The sequence below is a fragment of the Antrostomus carolinensis genome, unplaced genomic scaffold, assembly GCF_000700745.2.
Source record: "Antrostomus carolinensis isolate BGI_N321 unplaced genomic scaffold, ASM70074v2 scaffold3989, whole genome shotgun sequence".
NCBI lineage: Eukaryota > Metazoa > Chordata > Aves > Caprimulgiformes > Caprimulgidae > Antrostomus > Antrostomus carolinensis.
This window is the reverse complement of record NW_010340606.1, coordinates 187,742-210,963: the sequence shown is the minus strand read 5'-3', so window position 1 is coordinate 210,963 and position 23,222 is coordinate 187,742. Positions and strand designations below refer to the sequence as shown.

The following is a 23,222-nucleotide window of genomic DNA, read 5'->3' as shown; positions in this document are numbered from 1 at the left end:
TGGAAACTTGCCTTACAAGCTGTTTACTCCATCCTCAGCCTTTAAGATTTGAGCTTATACTTTGATCAGGAGCTATGTCACAGGCTTTTCTTCTACCTAGCTGTCTAGATGTCGTGCTGTTCATTAGCCAGAGTTGAGGGGGAGACAAGAAAATATCGACAGATGCTTTCTCTACTGGCCGAGCGGAGGCTGCTGGCAGGAAGGGAAGCAGCGCTGTGCTAAGGAGCCTTTCATCTCCCTCTGATCTCAACAGCAGCTCAGCCAACTTGCATCTTTCAGGAGCCATGCTCAAAAACCCCAGAAATTTAGTTTCCTATCGACTATTGTAACCCATACACAACATGGGGTAGCCAGGAACGTACCTCAACAACACTAATGGTTGTATGATTAATTACTCCTGCAAGAGCAACAAGTTGAAGTTAAAGAAATAAGCAGAGATGGCTGAATGGGTATAGCCCTTTGCCCTTCTTCAGCACATTTCAACGGAGGATCTCAAAGCACTTCACCACTAGTCACTTGGTTGCTGTTGGGTTTAGAGTTAGAGAACTATGCGGTGTCTGGTGTTAGTTCTGCTCCCTGACTGCAGATCTAGTTATTACAGCAAGAGATGTGGATGGCAGCTGGGAACAGGAAATGTCTGCCTCCAAAGGCAGTCCTGAGCCGCTGCGGGCTTCACTGGTTCACACTTCCACGCCAAACTGCCCGACTCAGATGTTGCCATACTCGCTCAACTCAAGAGCAGTGTAAGTGGTGCACAAGCCACGGCTCTTTACGCAGCCCAAGATTTTACTCAATGGCCTGGCAGAGGAAGATATTACCAGGGATGGCACTGGTGAGGAGAACATGACTTAGCTTCTTTCTAACCACTAGCCCAACTTCTCTGCTTTGGAGGAAGAGGGAGGGAAAAGGTCTAACTGCAGCTTGAGACATGTAACAGAGGAAAACAGTCATCTTGTGCCCTGGCTGTTCCACAGCCAACCCAGCATCTACAGATACTGAGGTAACTTGACCTTCCTGAGTCTATCAAGTCTGTTCCTGCAGCCTGATATCATTAGACTAGTCATTAAGATAATGATTCCTCATGTGATAAGCAAAAGCTAAGCGAGGCAAGATGGAATAAATGATCCTAGTGCTTTATCAATCAAAGCCAGGTGAAAACTGATTTATTCATCTTGTATTTATATAGCCTCCCTCTCCTCCAGCAGTCTGTACACTGATCCTGTTTCCTTGAGAGGAAGAGATCAGCTCATCCACCACTGCCCTGAACTGCAGCTTCTTCTGGGTAGCAACAGTCTCCCTTACCTAAGACACCTCACCAGACCAAAAGTGCGGGAGTATCTGGGCTGACAAAGTTGTTTCAGTTGGAATCTCAACATGACACTGATGTTAACATCTTGGCTCTTCAAATGAAGGCCAATGGAAAACCCAAGAGGCCTGTTTCTCACCAAATAACTCCCCTGGCGAATTTGCTCAGAAGCATGTGCCCATCGCCAAGTCACTGGTACCATCCTTAGAGGTGTCTCAGCCAAGAATTTATTCACAATTTGCCTTAGCTTGTATATCTGACGAGATCTCAGATGATACCACTGGTTCCAGCTGAGTTACTAATGCCTTGAGTGAGCAGCCACCTCTCTATGCTGTCATCAATGAGACCAGCGCCTGTGGACCCAGAGCACAAAGTGCTTGGGTGAGCAGATGGGCACTGCAGAACACCTGCATTTTGGAGGGTTTGGGTAGGGTCTGGATTTTACAAGCAATGGGATAAGCTCTGTGATTTCACTAAATCTGTTGGGAAATACCACTGAGAACGTATCAGCTCCATTCCTTCACCTACTTTTGGGGGAAGCTCTGTGAATAAAGGGAAGTGACCCTGATTATCTGAAAATGCAAATGCCCCTCTCTTGTTTTAAAGCAGTCAATCTCCTTCCTTGTTGCGCAGTCTCCTTCAGTCCCCCCAAGGCTATACCTACACACGTGAACAGGATGGGGAAATGTTTCAGGGCCACGTCAATCTTGTTAGCAACAAAGATGCAATAAAATAGGCTTAAACACTCAGGAGAACCACAGGAGATACCTACAGACTCTGTTACCTAGTAAGACCTGTCCTCACCAGCTGGATGAAGCCAACACAAGTATGCCAACATAGAATCACAGCATTGTTTTGGTTGGAAAAGATCTTTAAGCATTGAGTCCAACTGTAAATGCAACACTGCCCAGTCCACCACTAAACCATGTCCCCAAGCACCACGTCTACGCAGTCGTCTCATTTTGCTATGCAGACTGGCTGAGGGACAGCTTGAAGTGCAGAATTTTGAGAAGTCAGAAAAAAGCTGTGGGGTGTTTGGGTCAGGCTTTCTATGACATAGTTCGCTGTGAGCTCAAGTGATCAGAAAGGAAGAAATGAGCAGGAAAAGTCAGTGACTCAGAGGGTGTTTTACTGCGGGCCGAAGCAGCCATGCTGGCTGGTGCTTTAACCCCTGCTGGGTTTGTACAGCTGAGTATTTACGGGCAGATTTAATGACAGTATCCTTCTAAGCTCAGGGCGAGAGGTGACGGTGATTGAATATATGTTTCCATCCTTCCACACGTCCCAGACCACCAGGGTAAAGCCTCGTCTGGGTTGAGGGCATCTGCTTTGGTGGGGCTGTGGCACAGTGCAGAGGAGGATACACAGGACAGAGAGAGAGGGGCATGAAGGAGCTGGCTCATAGGATGGGTCTGAAGAGCTCTCCTGGGGTGGGAAACCCTCCCACCTAGCACTAAGGTCACCTCTTTAAATTTGAACAGACATTTCATTTTCCAAAATGGAAACATCAGTGGGAAACAGTGTTTTAAGAATGAGGTCTCCTTCCTAGGCACTGGAACCTCTAATCCCCCTGACACCCCTGGTTGACAGCTTCGAAGAACATGAGTAAAAATCCCTTACTTGTACACGCTCTCCTGCGTGGGGACGGATGGGGACAAAGCTGGGGATCAGAAAATTGACGGAACGTTTCTGAAAGCTGCAAACACTAATTGTTGGAGAAAAGTTGCACACTTGCTTGGCTGTAGCTTAAAAAGGGCTGTGGAGTTTTTTGTTGTTTTTGTAAGTCAAGACAAATAAATTCTCTTACTTTACTATTTTTCTAGGAGACACCACACTGAATTCTATTTCCAGTTATCACACTGACATAAGAAGAAGCTAAAGGGCAGTAACTGAGAGGCAAAATCTTGAACAATCAATGCAAAAAGAAAAAAACCCAACAAGGAAACAGACCTTTTCTCCATCTGTCGGTAAGGTGCAGAGCCAACACTACCCATTTACTTTATGTCTAATGGACTTAAAGAAGGCCAAAAATTGGTTTAATGCGGTCTTAAGGCACCTGGTCTAATATCATTATGTGTTGCCCAATCCAATAAGCAGTGCAAATCCTAGTCTATTGCTGAAATCTGACCTTGCGCATCGTTAAACGGATTGGGAAGGAAGCCTGGCACTGCACACGCGTTTCCGCGCAGACGTGAGCGCTAGGAGGGGGTTGCTTCCAGAGGAGGCTGCCTTGTGCCTCACAGGACCCTCATTTTGGGATCAAAAACTTCTCAAAACACACAGAGCTGTGTTCTCTCTTCATCACCCAGATTAAGTTTCCATTCGTTTAAAAAGCAGAGTTTTAAGGTTTCTTCTCCTGCTACCAGCTGATCTCTCAGCATCAATCCCTCGCTTGCTGCAGTGAGCAGCAGTTTAAACGTTTCCTTTTCTAACGCACACCAGCGAGCTCTGGAGTAATGCTTCTGGGAGGTGTGGTACAACAGCGCATGAAATAAGCGGCAGTTTATACTACTGGAAAAATGTTTTTCTGCTTCGCCTCTAACAAAGCTGATTGCATTTTCCATTTCACCTCCTTCACAGTTTTTCTCTCTTCTTTAAGTATTCTGTGACAGGGAAATTACCATGGTTTCCCATTTAAGAGGTGGAGGGAACAACTGAGATAATCTAGAAACAAGGCTGTAATAGGCATCGGCTGGCACGGGAGCAGGGCTCTCGTCATGTCAGGTCGAGCCGTTGAGCCGTCAAGCCCTGCTGCAGCCACTAAGACCTGTCTTGCAATGGCTGGAAATTTAAACGGATAAGTAGTTGAGTGCAGTGGAAGCAGTCTGACTCCTAAAGGGCTTCACTGCTTTCCAGGTATAACCCATGCTCAAAAACCAACGTCAAGCCCCTTCCAATGCTGCTGTCGTGCTGTGGGAGAGGCTGCGCGGGGAGGGCAAAGGCAGCGCACAGTGCCCGCAGGCAGCAACCTCCCAGTACAGGCACGCGCCTCTGCCAGCTCCCAGCCCCGAGGGCTGCACTTCAGCCTCAGCAACACAGCCCCAGGTGCCTGCCAAGGTCTTTGGCAAAAAAACAGTTGTCAATATACGTACAACGCGTATGGCGAGATTAAAAAAATCAGGCACTAAAACCCAACTAACTCTCCGGAATTTCCTCCTGCCTCCCTCTCCTGAGCACCACCAGCTCCCTGCTCCGGCTGCCTCCTGCCTCTCCTTGGGTCTTGGGCACAAGACAAACCACAGAGTAAGAAAACTACGAGTTTTCAGCAAAACATTCAGTGCCAGTACTTAGTATCATTAATCTAAGACTGGGCTATGATTACCACAACACAGGACAGAAGAAACAGCGCTACTCATTTAATGACCCTATTTGTTGTTTTTCAGATGTCATGTCTTAAGTAAAACAACCAGGTTTTGCTTAACGTGACGCTTGGGGTCTGACTGAATTCCTGGCTGACCCAGGGACTTCATCTCATAAAAAGAACTGCCAATGTTACAGCGTATCATGAAAGAAATGCTGACTGGTGTTTTAGGAGCTAATTAGTTTTATAGTCAGAGAAGTCTAAGACAATAGCCCCTCCCTTTTCATCTCAGAGAGAAAGAGAGAGAAAGAGAGAAAACGAGAGCAATTGCTGTGTAAGAAATACGTAAGGTTAGGCATATTGTATTCGTCAGGATGCAAGTCCAGTGATTTAAGTGGGAATACTGGTAGGCATGCTCAGGCACCTTTGAACTGTGCCACTTAATGACTGAACAGTACAATTATTAATTAATTAAAGTATTAATTAATTAATTAATATAATTAACTGAATAGTAAATAATAACTTAAACTGGTTTTGTCATGGCCATCATGCAAGTCAAGATTCTCTAATTTTCCAGTTGCCATCATCTCCATGGTTGCTTCCATGCTGAGGGACAAGCATGCTGGTGGTGAGGCGCGGATCTGCAAAACCGAGCTCGTAACAGCATCCGTTAGTGCCTGAACTACGTGTACGTTGTGCAAGATACACATCCCTGGGCCCGTTTTTGGGTGTGTGCATCCTTTGAGCTTAGAAAATCTGGCCAGGAGAGTTTTTAGAGAACATCTTAGAAGACAACATAGGAAGTCAGTAGAGAGGAGAAGACTAATGACAATGGAGAGACACAGCAAACCAAGGAGTTTACAGTTGGTCTAGCAAACCACTACTGGACCAGCAAAGCCAGTAGACAACAAACAGGTGAGGCAGAAAGCAAAGAGCTCCTTCAACTTGTGCAAAAAACAACCCAAGGTGTGGACAAATCTGCCTGGAACTGACTATAGCCCAGATGCGATGAGTTCTCTCAAACCCCATTTATAGGCCTAGTTGTGCCATGGTACTTTGGTAATTAATCAGTATGTCTATGACTTTGTGAAGCTTTGGAAAACTTGAAAAATGACCTCTCTGACTTTCCCTCCATATGTAGTATTTCAAAACCTGTAGCTGCAAGAGTTATCGTGAGAGATAACTACCGCTGGCTGTTTCGCCAGTTGAGACTCTGTTGAGCATGGCATTTATTAGTTGGCGGTGGCCTGCCTGGGTGGGGAAATGAATCTTATGTATAGAGAGAGATAGTATCTTTACTAAGATACTGTATTTCCTAGACTTGATGCTACTGTGTTGTCCTTAAAAAAGTTAGAGGTAGCCCCAGGAAACATGAGTGTCCCCTTTCTGAAAGCAGGAAAGGGGTGGATCCCTCACCATCTCCAGTATTTTAACCATCTTTCTTTCTTTCTTTGCTAATGAGAGACTTTGGGAATTAGCAGAACCCCTACACATCTCCGCACTCACTCCCATTTCAGCCTGAGATAAACAACTGAGATTTCTGCCCCCAAGGACAGCTTCTGGACATCAGACTGGAGACACGAGATCAAATTCATCTCTGGTGAAATTCCACTGGCTTCAACCAATTAGACCAGAGATTAATTTGACCCACAGATACATTAAGAAAGGATACAAAGCACAAACGGTATTTTATAAAAAAGAGAAGGGGGAGGGGGAAATTCAAGGGGGACGCTGGATCCTAACCCAGCAGGATTCAGCCCAGCCCGCTCCACCCTCACATCACCAGGCACAGTGCATGATGCCGGTTACCTTTTTGCTTACTGACTTTCTTTACTGTCATTGCCGCTTGCCGCTTTTGATTTTCAGAAATTTCAAAGCCTGAAAAAAGGGAACACGGCAAACACAATTCAGAAGATTGCTTACAAAGCTGCTTTTTTTCATTTGGGGAAGGGGGAATGTTCTGCAGTGTTTGGCAAACGCAGAATGCCCTAGGTGGTAAAGCATCACCCAGTGAGCTGTGTGTACGGGCAGGTATTCTACTGAAAAACAAATCTTCCTTGAAAGGGTGGGCCTCTTTATAATCTCACTTGTGCAGGGGCTGCATGAAAGTAAGATTAGACCCATTATTATTATTTGTACAGGATCATAAATATGCCCAGCGCTTTACAGCTGAGCAACACAGAGCCTGAACTGACACTGCTAACAGTCAATTTATGGGCTGATGCTGAGGGAGGGGCACGGCTGGTAAGTCATTGACTTCGTTGCCCTCCTACCCTGCACAAGACATGCTTAACCAGAGGAGAAATGATGCAGCCAGCAGACTTTGAAGTCAGATGGCCAAAGACTTCCTTCTCCCACAATACCCACAGAGGTCCAGGCTTGAAGCTATGGGCAGAATTTGTTCATTGAGGGACAAAAATACCAGTAACTGAATTGGAAATAGACCTATTTATGACTATGAGAGCAACCAAGGACATTTGAACACGGCTGAACTGTAATTCTACTACTACAAAAAAAAAAAAAAAAAGGTAAAAAAAAGTGGGCTTCTCCATCAGTTGGGGCTAATTAAGCATTACCAACAATCTCCTTTCAGATTCATTTCATACTCCTCACCTATCTTTTCATCTTCTTTTACCATCTTCCTTTCTTCTCTGAAAGCTCTAAGCCATCGTAACTTCTCCTCCAGTTTCTTGGCAAAGAACAAGTGCATTTCCTCAGTCTCCTTGTTATGAAGTTTGAAGGCATTCTTCATGCTGACATTGAAGTCATCATCTCTCCCATCTTCTATATCCACCACTTCATATTTATCCATGTCTATGCGACCTTTGTAATACAGAATATCTCTTCGTATCAGATCCTACAGAGAGAAAAGGAGAGATGACTTGAAGGTAAGATACTTACAGAGCCTGAACTCACCAGGGGATTCATGGGAGGGCTGGAGAAAAGAAAGAAGTGATGGTGAAACCTGGTCAGATTCTTCAAGCCTCATCTGCTGGGAATACATTTGTTGCTGGCTAAGCAAATAGTGTAGATCACAGGCATAACAGAACAAAATACAAATCCTCACGCTGCAAAATTTCACTTGTAGGTACGAAGAAATGCCTTTGAGTAGGTAACACACGTCCAACATTTTCTATGATGGGAAGTTCTGTTCCGTAGGACGAGAAACTGGAAAATACGGGCCACTGGCCTGATAGGATTCCTGTGCTGCAAATAAGGCTGTTGTAGAAGCATAAACCTTTAGAAATGAGCTCAGGCATGTTTGGCAGTGCAGATTGGGTAGCGCAGATCCATTTTCCAAACACATCCTGAGTCAGAGGAGATGGGTCTCTGCCCCTTCTTGGAACCCATTTCCCATTCATACACAACTCACTGGCAAGGAAATCACCTCGATTCTCAGTTCAAAGAACTCCTAACCTGTCTGTCTCATCACGCCCCGGTTTTAACCCCTTGAGCCAGCTTAAACTGTTTATTTTCCCCTCCTTGACGTTTACAACCTGTTCATCCTCATCTCCTAAGCTGATTATTCCTGCCCCTTGTTTTTCAGCAAAAAACTCATTTCTCTACGTTGGGAATGGAAAAGGAAAATAGTCTTCATTATTGATTTTTCAGAGCTCCTACAAGAACACCCATAGCTCTGTGGCTGTTTGACATGCCCAGTGCAACCTCCGCTCCATGCCGGCAGCAGCCGGTGCAGCGCTGCTGTGGATCAGCTCCCATGATATTGCCAAAGCGAGGAGGACACGCGCTCACGGCACCTGGGAGACAGCGGGAGGTGGCACTAAAAAAAAAGTGTTTTGAGATCTGTTGTGTCACCTGCTCAATCAGAGATGTGAAATTGGGAATGCTGATAAACTGTAGTAAAAACCAGTTAATTTCTCATTTTCCTTCTTTCCCTCTTCATACTTATTTTGGTTTTGTCCACTAAAAGTTGTACTGCCTTTACCAGAACTATTCCTGATTTATACTGGTGTGAGAGGAGCATTGGCCCCACATCTCTATGTCTTTACAGGAACAGATAACAAAAAATGATCATCAGAAAATAGAATGTTAATTATATACTCATGACCACATAAGATGATTCAAGTTACAAGGCATACGTATTTACAAGCCAAATTTAGCAGGACACTATTGAGATTTCCTTCCTCTATCCACTCTCAAAACCCAATATTTAGGTGTATTACATTAACTTAAATACTTTTTGATTTTTGAGAGTGCCCTAAAGATAAATGCTGTGTCAAAGGATTCATTTAAGAGGAAAAATAAAATCAATGCACAGCATTTATTTACTCAAATAAGACTTAGTACTGAGGTTTTTTTAAAGATAAGCAGTAGGTATTATTTTAAACCAATCATTAATCTCAGCAAATAAATTGTACATCACAGTTTTGTAGCAGACTTGCTCATGGATATGTCAGACAGTTTTAACGACCATGAGACTGCTCAGAAGCTCGTAGTCTTCAAAACCCAGCTCCTTCCCCCAGAATGCTCTAGGGGGAAAAAAAATCCACTGACTACCGTATTGTACAAATACCTTCCTCTAGTATGTAGGCTTTGAGTAGTGACGCTGTCCACAACATAAGAAAATAGTATTTCAGGCTGAATATGCAATTAAAAAAAAAATAAATTATGTTTTGTCCTGACTTGGAAAATTGCTGCTTTCCTCTCCCTCTGCGCCCAGTGAAGTGCTGAGAAAAGGCTGTAAGCATCACCCTAAACTTGTTCAATTAAATCAATACTGCACACTGTGTTGAAATTTGAGTCTTGGACTAGTTCTTAGAAATAGCATTTATTCCACTACATTCGCAAAAAACTTTGATAACAAATCTCAAAGGAAAAAAGATGTGCTCCTTAAATTAGCTACACCAGCAACTGTTCTCCCCAGAGAGAACTGACTCGCTGCTGAAAACTTCCAAAACACAACACTGAACGGACTGTCCTTGTGAGCAGGACGGGTGAAGCGGGATCAAACGTACTCTTCTATGCAATATTCATGATTGTGTAGAGATTTGTTCATAAAAAGTATTACAAGAATAAATAATCACAATCCTCCTTCTTACCTGGCTCTTAAAAGTCAAGGCTCTGTACATTAGCTTTTTCCCTTACACATACTAAATGCAGGTTTTCCTCTCTTATCTCTCAAATTTTACTTTAGAAAAGCTATTTTTAATACCTGTTTTTAATAGCTAATGCTAATTGAATGTTTTAACAGCTTTGTGCTGTCATTATACTTCCAGAAGCCAATACATTGGGTTTGGATGTGTCTGACTGAACTGCTCCATCCATTTCCCCTCCGAGGAACCATCGCTGCCTCCCGCGAGGCTCCTGCAGTGCATTTGAGAGGCTCCCGTGTTTTGCAGGTGTTGCCGAGTACTGGATGTGAAGATAACGGTGTTGCCTAGGAGTTACTGCAGGAGCAGTGAGGAGGTAATGGAATCGCACAGACGCTTCTGGAAATAAATTAGCCCCACGGAATATTATTGGTGAGAATGCAATAATGGGAAAGAACATGCTCAGCTACCAAGACTGTTTGCAGAAGAAGAAGAAACACCGCGTGTTTGTCCTTGAGCACTAAGCAAGCACATGGACAAATGAGGGAAAGACAGTAAGCTCCTGCCTGCCACTTTTGCTTTCACTTTGAGAAGAAACTTCAATAATGAATGTAAAAGGAATTAATCATCTTTTCTCCTATCACCCTTCCCAGAGGTCTCAGCCTCCAGCTTGGCAGGAACTTTCTGGTGAAGAAACAGCCCCTGGAGTGGAGGGAGGCCCAAGGAGAGAAAGGTGCTGACAGGGAGGAAGATGAAACCATTCAAAGAGGGACCGAAAAGGTAAAGAGCTCAGAGCAAGTCCATGCTGTGCCAGTACTGCAGTTCCTTCCTACTTCCACAAAAGAAGGCCCATTCCCCCCGCTCACTGACCATAAACTCCAGTACTCCCTGTTTTTATCAGACTCTTTTATTTTTCAGAGAGTGGTAGAGCACATGAACATCTTGATGAATAGCACATGTCTGCACATGGAAGACACTTTGGACACACCTGGTTTTTAGAAAGCTCAGTCCAAACAGGAGATTAATAACTGTAACTGGGTAATGTCATTTTTAATGGGTTAGGCTTTTCCTACTACCACTTCTCTTTTCTTCCCCTCTTCTTGCCAGCACTCAGTAAATGGATATTATTTCCTACTTGAGTAAATTTTAATGGAGAGGGACCTTAAAGCTCATCCAGTTCCAACCCCCCTGCCATCAGCAGGGACACCTTCCACTAGACCAGGTTGCTCAAAGCCTCATCCAGCCTGGCCGAGAACACTTCCAGGAGGAGCAGCCACAGCTTCTCTGGCCAACCTGGGCCAGTGTCTCCCCGGGATAACATACGAGAGAACTGGGAAGAAATTAAGCTACAGAATTTACCTGCTGGCTATATTAGTACAGTATTATCTATTATCCTGCCCAGAGTTAAGCCAGGATGATGACTAGCTGGCTTACACTGTCCAGTTTCGAATGTCATACAGAATTATTTTTTGTAGTTAAATCGGGTAAGTGTGAGAAAATATAGAAAGACAAAAAAAAAAAAGACTCTTGGGAAAGGACAAAGAAATGAAGTTGTTGAATGTAGAAAGGACATAAATAAAAGGGAATGCGCTGTTGGTATTCCAAGATGTGATAGCTGCCTCTCTTCTAAGGAGGCCGGTGATCAATTATTCTCCATTGTGACTCTGTTTAATTTACCCCAAGGGAGAACAGGATTAGATACTTGGAAAAAAAAATCTTTCTAGCTATAAGAGTAGTTAAACACTAGAACAGACAAAATAGGGAAGCCTTGGGACAGCATTCCTTAGAGAGTTTCAAAAATAAGGTTAGAAAAATATCCATCAGAGATGAATCTGAGTATAGTTAATCCTGTGAAGGGAACAGCTCATCTCCTGGGGTTCTTCCCAGCTCTGCGTTTTGATGCTGAGAGAAAGGTGACAGATGGAGGAGAAAATGGGATGAGAGTGAGCAGGATCACTATGGACTTCAGGGCCAGTACGGGAGAAGCCCCAAGGCACAGAGTGGGACAGCAAGCGCGAGGAGCAGCCTCATAAACCCGCAGTCTCTGCAGCCAGCATCCACATTGCATCGTGTGGCTCTTCAGGAAATGGATGCATCTAGGTCATTTGCACTTATTTGTCTAAATATGATCTTTTTTTACCCTACAGCTTCTGTGATTTCCTTTTCTTTCCCTCGCTGAAGCTAATTAAGCTCTTCTGAATAATGCTCTGCAGTCTGTTCACGTAATATGTACTAAGGATTCACACGGAAAAGATGAAGCCAAAAAAAGTAATATTTGATGGGAGCAAAACCCAAAGTTTTGACACATTATGTAAACCTACCACAATTCTGCTCTCTGCATTTGCTTTGGCAGAGGTGTACAGCTGAAGTGCTTATGCCTGAGGTAGCGGCTGTGCTCAGGGGATGTACCTGCCCGGGTGACCTGCTCAGGCTGTTTTCTGCTGCTCTCACTCTGACTTAAATTTCCCCATGTCACTGTCCCCTCTCTGAAAGGGGAGGTGACTTTTCTCTAGCTGTGCTTTAAAGAAAAAAAAAAAAAATCTCCTTTGTGGCCATCATAAGGAAACCAAGGCTGGTCTTTTATTGGAAAACCTGAAGATCTGCGATTGGAATGTGGCTTCCACAATGAATTATGCACCTACCCCCAAATTACAGCAGTGGATCTAGATACCTGTAGAAACGATTGCACCTGTAAATCAGACTGTCCAATAACTCTTACTATTAAACTGACTTTTACTTGTCTTTAGTACTGCTTTTTTCTCCTGCTCTCTAGCTTTAATCAATTTCTTTTTTCTGCCACGAGTCCTCCCAGGCCATAGCTCCATGTGCCAGGCACTGCCTCTGCACCCTGTGGTTGTGCAAGACCCTGTAAGACTCAAACCCTCCTGTGATGCTGCAGAGGAAACGTAGTATTAATCACAAGGAGGGCAATCTGCCCGTGCAGTCCATCGGTACTGCAAAATGGCATTAGAGTTAAAAGCTATTCAACAGCTTAAGGAGCACGTAGCCCATAAGGAGGAAATCATCCCCTCCATCAGAGGGCAGAGCAGAGCACTTGGGAGGACCTGGCTTGGTTGTGTCCCAGGTAACTGGCTCCTGCTGGCTTTGTGTGCAGACATCTCCACGCATTTCAGAACCTCGTCCTGTTTGGTTCCTAGTGGGTGGTGTGCAAGAATGGATGGGGAGGTCATAAGCAAGGGTTATGATTTTATGATGGCACATTTTTTTCAAGTGCTATGGTTTACTCTATACTAGGTCACACACTACTTCCCATGCATAAAACAAATAATCTGTAAAACACAAGTGGAGGAAGAGCCATTTCCAGCCATGAGTCATTAGATCCCTCTTACAAGCTGACAGTATAAAAGATGCCAACCACAGAATAATCCATTACAAGTTCCTCATTGCACATGTAAGTTATTGGTCCTCCTGGTTATCAAAATCCTGCATACTCCAATGGCAAAGCAGTTTCAAAATGACTTGGGGAGGAATTACGTGCTCTGAATAGGTGGATGCAGTCAGGTCTTCTGAGCACAGCTCCCGAGGCTGGCTGGGACTGGCTGCAGGCCTTTGGCTGAAATGCAATTCCTCCCTAGGTCCTCCACCATCTCTGTAATGGGATAATGATATTTGCTTATTTTATAGGGCAACTGGGAGCTGTAAATAAGTAATCTGTGAAAGACACATTGAAAGCCTTCGATGGTGTAAGAGTAGCTTAGCGTTACACATGCTCTGGGATTCGGAGCTGGCAGACCAAAGGGAGGTGGTCAGTGGCAGATGTTGGCATCGCGTGGTTTCCTCCATCCCTCCTGCAAGGCAAAGGGTGGCCTGAGTGCTGTGGGGAGGTAACGTGCAACAGGGTGGCTCTTCCACCAGGGATCATCACTCCATTCCTACCACAGCGTTATGACAGCAATTGGGTCTCCCCTCAGCCTCCTTTTCTCCAGACTAAACAAGCCCAGTTCCCTCAGCCGCTCCTCATAAGGCTTGTACTCTAGCCCCTTCACCAGCTTCCTTGCCCTTCTCTGGACATGCTCCAGTGCCACAATGTCCTTCTTGTAATGAGGGGCAACTTCCCTGCCATGCTCTACAGCCTGGACCCACAGCAACCTCTTGTCCACAGACAGCCCTGACTGATCAGCTGGGCAGGAACACAGGGCTACGTCAGTGGGGCCGTGGAAACACAGTTTTAAGGAAACACTGTTCCTTAAAAACCTCATCTTACACTTTGCTTTGGGGCTGTGACCAGGCCAGTGTGGGTTTTTTTGGTCATCTGCATGCCCATCTTATGCTACGTCCCGAGCTCCCACAGCAGCACGCCTTGCCTGTCGGTGCAGCACACCACCGAGTCGCTACCGAGCTGCTGTTTGAAACCAGTGCCACCCAGCCTGACCCATTTTCCCACCCTGCTGCAGGCTGAGCCCAGGCCTGACCCAAAACATGGCATTTAATGGAGACCTGCGTTACTAGGAGGAAAAGAGAAGGGGTGGGAGGAGCTGCAAAAGTCCAAGTGTTCCTTCTGGGTCAAAAAACCACTTGAAGTAATAAGAATTGTCCCGGTGCTGCTCTGTGTTTGCAAACAAGATTTTGGGCTGGTCCTGTGAGACCTATTTAGCCAGTAATAAAAGCAGGGCTGTTGTTTTGGTGCAAAGATTACCTCAATGTTTCTATCAGAAGCAATATGGGAAGTAGACCTTACACTAAAAGGGCTCAGAAATGTCTCTTTTATCTTCCCATTTGGAAACATGAACAGCAATGGAGTTTGACAGGATTATTTTATTTACTCTATCTCCTATAGCACAGCTATTTCTGACTGTCTGGCTATTGCTATTGAACTGGTCTCATTTTGCTTCTCATCCAACCTGCTCTGCTCTCAGAGCTCAAGGGAAGACAGCAATAGCAATAAACCACAAGCTGGAGTTCGCATTGCCTCTTGATTACAAGAGACACATAAAAAGTGCAATTGCAAACTAAATGTGTTTCACGTAGTCACCGATCTTTCTGCGCTGTCAGAAGACACTAAACACAGAGCCCCATCAGGGACTGTTCGGCTCTTGGTGAAAGGAAAGCATAAATTGGTGCAGAAACTCTGTTAACCCTTCACTCCAGCCTAACACCAGAGCACTTTCAAGTCCATTGGGGAAATCCAAACTATTACCCAGAACAGAAAAAAAGAACATCCTCATCTATCACATAAGCACTTCGAGCATCCCCCAACGTAACAAGCTATGATCATAATTAACACCACGTGTCACAGTCCTAGATGATAAGTACTATGATTTGCAAATTTAAAGCATCTCTGTGTCAAACTCTCTCAACTTCAGGGTGATAAGAAAAGTAGACCTTATGCCTTTAAGGCAACATCTTTTAATGCTACCATCATCAAGGACTGACTTCATTTCTTGGTAATTACAGTGAGCGTACTGGAACACGGATTCTTGTTTCCTGGTTATAGACATATGGTAAGGCAAACTGAGGCCAGTGCTTGCTTCCTACACAGTTTATTACCTCCTTCCTTTCCAAAAGGCATTTTTGTATTAGGGTAACCAACCGACAGTTTCTTCAGAAGAAAGCACTGCTTTGTCCTCATGCACACTGCCATGTCCCAGCTCTGGTGCAGGAAACACAGGCAGAAAATCCATTAGGAGAGTTTGACATTAATCCAATGGCTGAAAGTTAACCCAGCTTGGCGAGCCCACTGTGCAACGAGTTTTGCAGATGATGCAGTTCAAAGGGGATGACAGAGAATACCAACATCCAAAACTGTCACAGAGCTTATCATCTCAAACTCTACCTGTTCCATCGGAAACTCACGTATCAGTATCTGTCAAACCCCAGAATCCAGGTGCATTACTAGGGGGTTCAACAGCACAGAGCTGTTGCAGCTGCAAGCATCTACCAGGGAGACAACAGGTGATGAAGGTGAGGATGACATGCAGATAACTGCAATGAGGATCTGGAGGAGTGGGAGATCTTGTTTGAAATATATTCTTGTCTTCTAGGGCCTCTCAGGATATCTAGCATGCTTTCATCAAACTAAAGTATCTATGACACATTTAAATAAGAAATTGGTTTTAGTTCCTTATTTCTATTAAAAATCCCTATTGATCAATAAAGAGGTAAAATTCAGCCATTATAATTCAAAAATAAATGTATTCTCAAATAGACCATGTCATGATTAAGAATGTATCATAATTTATTGTATCTGAGGAAAACCCACATATGCAGAAGATTTCCTGAAGAGGAAGAGTCACTGAGATGTGCTATCGTAAGCGGTACCAAAGCTGAACGCTGACTGACTAAACCTGACACAAAACACAGGTCAGGTTGTCCATGAACTTTCTCATTGCCCGTGTCTGGAATAAGGGGTGCTGTTCAATCTGCTGCTCTGGAAACCTCTAAAAGACTTAATTCTCCCTGTACACAAGGCAGAGGAGCTGCCAGCCCTGGACCAGTCTGAACTCTGAGACCTTCTGGAAATCTCAAACTTTCCCTTCTGGACTCAGATAACTACAATTCCCCGAGGGTTTGTTCAAGTGCGACATGAAACTGGAAGCTCACGCCACGCTCAAGCACTTGAACGCCCATGCCTGGCACCAGGCTGTGCTGCAGGTGACCCAGGACATGGTGCTCTGCCCAGTGCTGGCCAGGTGGAGCTGGAGCACCAGCACCCCCACAGCTCTGCTGTCTTCTCCTTGCTCTTGGGGATGGGTAGGGCATACTTCATATCCCTCAGAGAATAATTTTAAAGCACTGGGTAAAGAAGGCTGGTCCCAGCTTCCCACATCATGATATAAATATATATAGTCTATATAAATGGTGCTTTACTAAGAAAGCCCCAGGAGATAGTGCTCTGGCTCTAAAGCAGAGGTCATACTCCTAGATGGTTACCTGCTGGGATCTGTAACAGCAAAGCCTGACACAAGGGTCAAGGCAACACAGGATATAAATCATTCAGATTTATTTTATATAGGATGTGTGATCCTGAAATGCGAGCCAGCACTCCTCTGAATTCCATACTCAGACAATCTTTCTTAACAATGTCCAAGGAAAACGTTCTCAAGATGGGAGAGTCCAGCTGTAACCCCATCTCCTCTCCTACCCCAACACGCTGAAGAGCAACAACTGCAGTTTGATTCTGGAAAAAGAAATGCAGAAGGAGAACCTACAACAAGGTGTGAACCCTGTGCCCATGATATTGGGCTCACCAGTGTGAATTACCACCATCTGCTCTGTCACCTTAAAGCTCAGTGGGGACACTGTCCCCCAGGACCTTGGCTAGTGGCAGAAGAGCCTGCTAGATCCTGACACAGAGTCAATCTCTCTGCCAAGACCCAGACCACTGTGCTGTCTCTGAGACAGCGAAAATCTGCAGGGCGTTTTCCCATGAAGGCATCTCTTGTGCAGCACTGCCACTCACACACCACAAAATGCCTTTTGAATACGTAAGGGAAGAGGACAGTGTCACACTGTCACACCGTTTGCATACTGATACAACCTGTCGAGCCCTCAGCAGCCGGCTCTGAATTGCTGAACGTGCTCTGCTCATACAGATGACTACAGAAATCCCAGCTCTGATTTTCCCAGGAGTTAAGGGAATGCTCGATACCTCTCTGGATCAGAGCCAGCACAAGCCAAACTGGATGCTGCCTTATAAATCGGAAATTCAGAGTCACAATCAAAGTATAGGAGGTCAAGATTAAAAATTAATCCCAGCTGCATACTTCCAGAATCATTATGACAGTTCTCTGACCATCTGACTTTGTTATTGTTGTTCTGTGGTTTGGTTGTTTTCGGGGGTTTTTTTACAGAGCCAGGAAAGAAATAAAAGACACAGCAATAAGGAGGGGAAAAAAATAAGCACAAACATTGCAGAAGGCAAAATTTCAGTCAACCATGACTCAGGAGAAGAAAGTGCCACCCACTACTGAACGGCACAGGCCGCAGCTCTGCGCACGGCGGCAGCGATGCCGCGGTGAGTCAGGAGCCACCCACGCCCCCACCCACACCGCTTCCTGCAGCGGCAGGGCACTCCTCAGAGGCCTGCGACGCCACGCAGGTCTTGCTCAACCTTTCCTCAGCATCTGAGATGTCAGAGGAACACAGCCCTGGTGTGTCTGGCTGGAGACGTCTGCAGTTCGTCCTTGCTCCTACTTGAAGCTGGTCCAGGGGACTCCCTCTGCACTGTTATCTGTGTAGCTGCAGTGAAAATGTCAACGAATCCCCATCTGTCAGGAGACAGAGACACCCAGGACTTACGCGCTTTGTCACTTCACTTCAAACAGTTGTGATGGTAATGAGCTGGGATTGCCTTAGCGGGCTTGGCTACAGCAACACAGCTCCGATGCTACCACTTAACACAGCTGCTCCAAAACACAGTTCACCTGCTGCTATTAATACCACAACAAATCAGCATCTGTATTCTTCACAGCTGCCTTCTACCTTCACGATGGGTTCAAGGCAGAGATACACCTTATAAAAACCAGCAGAGCAGCTACATGAGGATGAGTTTTAAGAAGCATTTCACCAAGTAACAGCACATATACCCTGCTACAGGCCAGGCTGCTGCCTGGTATTTCTTCAAGAGACCATGAGTATCATTTTAATGCAGTAATAGAGCTGTCTGCCCAAGTACCAGGTTTCATGGTTCATACAGAATTCTAGGGCTACCTAATCCCAGATCATATGCTGCAGCCAAAACCCAAAAGTAGAAGCGAGGCAACAAGCCAAACAAGGGGCACACCAGAAAAAGGCATGAAATGAACAAGTGGAGGCTGGACTGGCTACGAGCATAAAATCTCTCTCTCACAGCATACTCACCATCCTGTAACTCAGTATTTCTAGCATGTTGATTGCCCTTTCTCGGTGCTATCCATGTCCTCTTCCGCACGTGTAGCAAACAGCCACCTTGCCCTAAAAACCACTTTGGACTGGAAAGCCTGTCCGCAGCATGTCCTTAGCCGTGCTGCTTTCTCCCTGGATGTCCTTACCTTCTTGCAGAGAACCATCTGGTGATCAAAGAGAAAGAAAACACGCTGCTGGTTCCGTCCATAAGGCTGGTAAATCCAGGACATCTCTCCCGTGTAGATCAACTCTGAGCTGCGGTCCAAGATATCATCTCCCTAGAGGGCAGAGAACAAGGCTGAGTGAACCTCCTAGCCAGGGCAGTTTCCCTTTGCAGGACGGAGCGATAATTAAGTAAGATTTTTGCCCTTCTACAACTCTCAAAGCCACCCTGTCTGACTTCAGACCAGAAACCGGAGACAGAGCATAATTTTGAAGGAAGGGAAATAAATGAAGGGAGAGTGGGGATGCTTGAAGCAGGGTCATTATGGTTCATGCTGCAATGATGAAAGAAACAGAACCGCTGCTCCAGACAGCGTCCCTGTTGCCCCCTCTCCAGGTAGCACCAGACCGTGGATGCCAGTGGCATCCTGAAAGCAAAGCCCCTTCCTCAGGCCCACGCCTTGGATTCAGGGTAGCAAATTCCCTGGCACCTCATCCCTTTAAAACACCATCCCAACACACATCCCCTCCCGAGCTCTCGGGCGAGCAGCCAAAGCCAGCTACACCGGGATATCAATTCCCCCACCCGCGAGGCTGCCAAAATTCACCCCTCCAGATTGTCACCTCTCTTCCCACTCATTCAGGCAATTACAGTCCCTTCTCCCATAGCTCATTAGAGCTCCCCATCTCCAAAAAATCAGTCAGGACCATCCCAGCTCCTCTGGCAGCCTCCGGCCCCCCCAGCTGGCAAGGCCTCCCCAGCCGGCTGCCAGAATGCCCTCACCCTTTCTCTGCCTCCGGCTAACGCTTGTTTTCCTCCCCAATTTTTTTTTAAGGATTCATGAGCAGATGGTCTTGAAAACACAGTGCTCTCTCTCCCACTCTCCGAGAGAACAAATGCAGTCACCCTCCACTAATTGGGATGAGCTGGACTTTTTAAAAAGTTAATTAAAAACTATTTATTAAAAATGGGTGAATTCACCAGCGCCTGCCCTGTAGGCATCTCAGCGTGTCTGCAACCTCACAGAAGGAATCAGGATGACTTCAGCTAAAAGGTAAGGAGCGGGATTCAGGAGTAAGTGAGAGCAAAGCTTTCTGTTTTTCTTCTTGGCTCTGAAACTAGTGCAGTTCTGGCTTTGATGCCAAACTAGAACCAATTTCTGGGACAAGACCATCACAAAATCTCAGCAAACAGCTTGTAAAGGTTCAGCCAGCTACAGGGGGCATCTAGACAGACACGCTTTTCTGGTACTGCTTACACTTGTAGGTGCCAAAGCAACTGAAAGTCATCCCCACTCCTAATTTCTTGGTGAGGATTTCAGACTGCTGTTCAGGTAAATGTGTAATTAACCTCTTGGCATGGACTGGAAACAACTGCCTGAGTCCCTGGGCCCTGTGACAACAGCAACTTCATTAAGTCACTGCATCATCATCCTGCAGCACAGACTTTCAAATCACCTCAGCGAGGTATTTATCCACCTCTCGATCTCACTTCTCTGGCTGGGGTATCTGAAGACGTAATTAGGGATAAATTCCAGGGATCACAGAGGGTTGTTCCCAGGAGGGATGAGCCGTGCATCATGCAATGTCTCAAGAGTGTGGTGGAAGGGTCTGACTTCAGCTGTGCTACCTCCTGGCCAGAAACTGGGGACTGTGCGCTGCTGCGACAGCTCGGGGATACACAAGCCCTTGAACAAAAAGCCTCTGAAGAAAAGACACGGTCTCCAGAAATTGTGGGCTTTCCTGGTTTAACATGAGCTTATGCAAAGAAAGATTCACACGAGCCTATGGATGGGAGGTTTTTAAAGAGGGGGCGAGCCTAGAAGAGGCTGTCTGCTAAAAATAGAAAGCCAGTTTTGTCTTTTACTCCTGTGGTAGCATCTCAAGCCTGAGGACACACAGAGGACTCTGTAAACACTTCTACTTGATTAGCTGAATCCAAACTGTGTAGTCCCTGCGAGCAACATAAACCAAAAATATTTATATCTGAAGTGATAGGATTTGTATTGCATTTTTTATGTTGGGAAAACAATTTATATATACAGTCTATAGGCTAGAAATAGATGATTTCCAATGTTGGGTTAGCAAAACTGGAAATATATATTGCAAATAGTTTTGGACTAGTACATGGCTGGCCAGCCTTCCTCCCTCAAGAGCAGCATCTCCATGGCCCCGCCTGTTCCTCCAAGCCCTCGGCTGCTATCGCAATGCACCAGCATCCTTCTGCCGCTAGAACCTCCTACAGCAGATGCGATGGACCTTGAAAGCCATTTTTTTCCGGACACAGTCTTGGAACAGCATGAACTGTCTTCTGCTGGTGGAGCTTCCCTACTGGGAGGCTCATCCGGCGAGTTGCAGGTGGTGGGCAAGGAGGGAAGCGTTTGCTTTTCTGCTCCACTGCTAACTTGACTTCCCCAGCATGCCTCAATACTTGGTCCTGGCTTGAGGCAGGCTTTCCACAATGCCTCTCCCAGTCCTTCTCCAAAGCCAGTTCTGGGCCTGGATTCCTCTGATCCTATACAAAACTAGGATAAAATTTTCTTCTCCTTTTCTATTTTTTTTCCAAGCAACTCCTAGAGAGGCTAGATCATCTATATCCTTCTGTAAGTTAAGGGAAATACTGCTAAAAAAGGAAGAGGCTGAACTTCTAGCTACTCTAAGCTGGCAGATGTCCTACTGACTTTAGTAGAGAATAGCAGCAAAACGGCCAAGAGAAGACTAGATGACCTCCTGAGGTCTCTTCCAACCTGAGCTATCCTGTAAGCCTATAATAAAAACCTCAGCCCCCTGCAGCCTGCATCAAGACTTTGCACTCTGCATCCTGCTACATACAAAGGGCAGCAAAAAGAAAGCTGACTCCTCTTCTTCCTGCAGTCACAGGCAGAGTCCAACTATTTAGTGTGCAGTAATGGGAGCAGAAGGTCACCCAGATCTAGGTTGGACATGTGCTTCATGCTCCCTTGAGCTTGCCAGCGCTAGAATGGCATACAAAGTCGTAGGGTTAATCCCCACTGTTGCAGTAGAGGGTCAGCTCTTCTACTGCTGTTGCTGCTACAGAAACATTGATCATCAGCTCCCCAACTAGGCTACAGGTGCCCACCACTCTCTGTAATAAGGAACCAGGAGGAACCAAAGGGTTTTTACTAGTGTCATGAAAGAAATGCTGTTGAGAGCACCAACACACCAAGGAAGGGCACGGCCCCACGAGCTGCAGCACGTTACACCTCCCAGTCTGCCCTGCTCCTTCTTTCCATTAGCAATCCCTGAGCAGATGCTGTCTCAGGCTCAGAAACGCTCATCAGCCCATCGGACCCCCTCCCCTGTGCCTGAGCCTATCTCCTGACACAGCTCCTTGCTGGCACTGCTGGGCACGAAATGCCCTTTACTAGTTAACATTCAGCGAGCACTGACACTGCTGTTCTTTAATTAAGAGATTGACAGGTTGATTAGCACTCTGGGCTACAAAAAGATCAGAAAAAGGAAAGCGAGAGAAACGTTGTCCTTTTCATCAGGCTCAATTTTTGATACCTTCTGTTGCTGGGTGGGGGGAGGAGGGTGGAGAAGGATCTCTCTCAGTCCCCGATGTGATTTTTTTCCCCAGCAGGATTTCTCATCAGGCTTTCCTCACTTTGACAACAGTACGTTGGTTGCACACATCTTTTTTTTTTTTTCCACGTCATTCTTGGATTCAATAACGTCACATTAGGCTGAGGCCAACTATTATATATTACATAATTAAGGGCACCAAGCCTTGATTTAAAGGACACATAAAATAACAAGAATGAGAAGAAATTTTAAAGGACAGTGTTCATTCTACTTCTCAATTATAGATATTTTTCTCTTCATGTAAATTTGATACTCATGAAACCTGCCAAAGTGGGAACCCATGGGAATCTTTGGTAGAAATGTCTAGATATCTACATAAACCAAAATAATCTGTGTAAGTAGCGAGTTAAAACTAATCCAGGCTGATGAGCAAGGCTCCCTCCTGTGCCAAACATCCTGCCACTGGCTCGGGGACCTCCATTCCCCTCCCAGGGAAAGGGCGCCACATCACCTCCCTCCTCTGAGAAGAAACAGCTCTGAAAGGGAGGGAAGCATTGCTGGCAGCTGCCAGGAGGGCCGGAGAGGGAGCCTGAACTGCTGCAGGGATTGCTGCTTCGCTTTGTTCTGGCTTGGTTCAAGCGCTGTATGAAAAGCCACAGAACAGAGCAATCCTGACGTCTGCCAAGGCGCAGGTCTGTTTTCCATCGTCACATCACCTGTAAAGGGCACTCAGTAAGGGTGCAGTTGCACTTGAGGCTGTGGTGGGCACCACAGTCATGCCCAAGCAAACGGCAAGCTTGCAAATCCTGCACAGGAGCAGCGCCAGAGTGAGCTGGGCACTGCAGCAGGCTCACCAGCATGTCACCATGTTCTTGCAGGAGCCAGGAGGGCAGGGGAGTGGTGGTGAAAATGGGTGTCTAGCCAACAACTGCACAGGAGCAGACAGAGCGAGGAAGGCAGAGAGCAAGTCCAGAGGAAGCCACCAGGATGATCCGAGGGCTGGAGCAGCTCT

The 23,222-nt window shown here is 45.8% G+C and overlaps 1 protein-coding gene across 4 annotated transcripts in view; it reads right to left on the bottom strand.

Moving 5' to 3' along the window:
• ARHGEF9 (Cdc42 guanine nucleotide exchange factor 9) overlaps positions 1 to 23,222 on the bottom strand; it is a 177,813-nt gene that overhangs the window by 4,654 nt on the left and 149,937 nt on the right. For 2 of the 4 annotated variants that reach the window (XM_029087029.1, XM_010176200.1), the window contains 3 exons: positions 18,649 to 18,780; positions 7,221 to 7,464; positions 6,417 to 6,485 (listed from right to left, as the gene is read on the bottom strand). In XM_029087029.1, coding sequence (XP_028942862.1) covers positions 6,417 to 6,485; positions 7,221 to 7,464; positions 18,649 to 18,780 — 445 coding nt within the window. Of the gene's footprint in view, positions 1 to 4,486; positions 4,490 to 6,416; positions 6,486 to 7,220; positions 7,465 to 18,648; positions 18,781 to 23,222 lie in introns of all 4 variants that reach the window. The other 2 variants (XM_029087030.1, XM_029087031.1) reach the window with 2 other exon arrangements.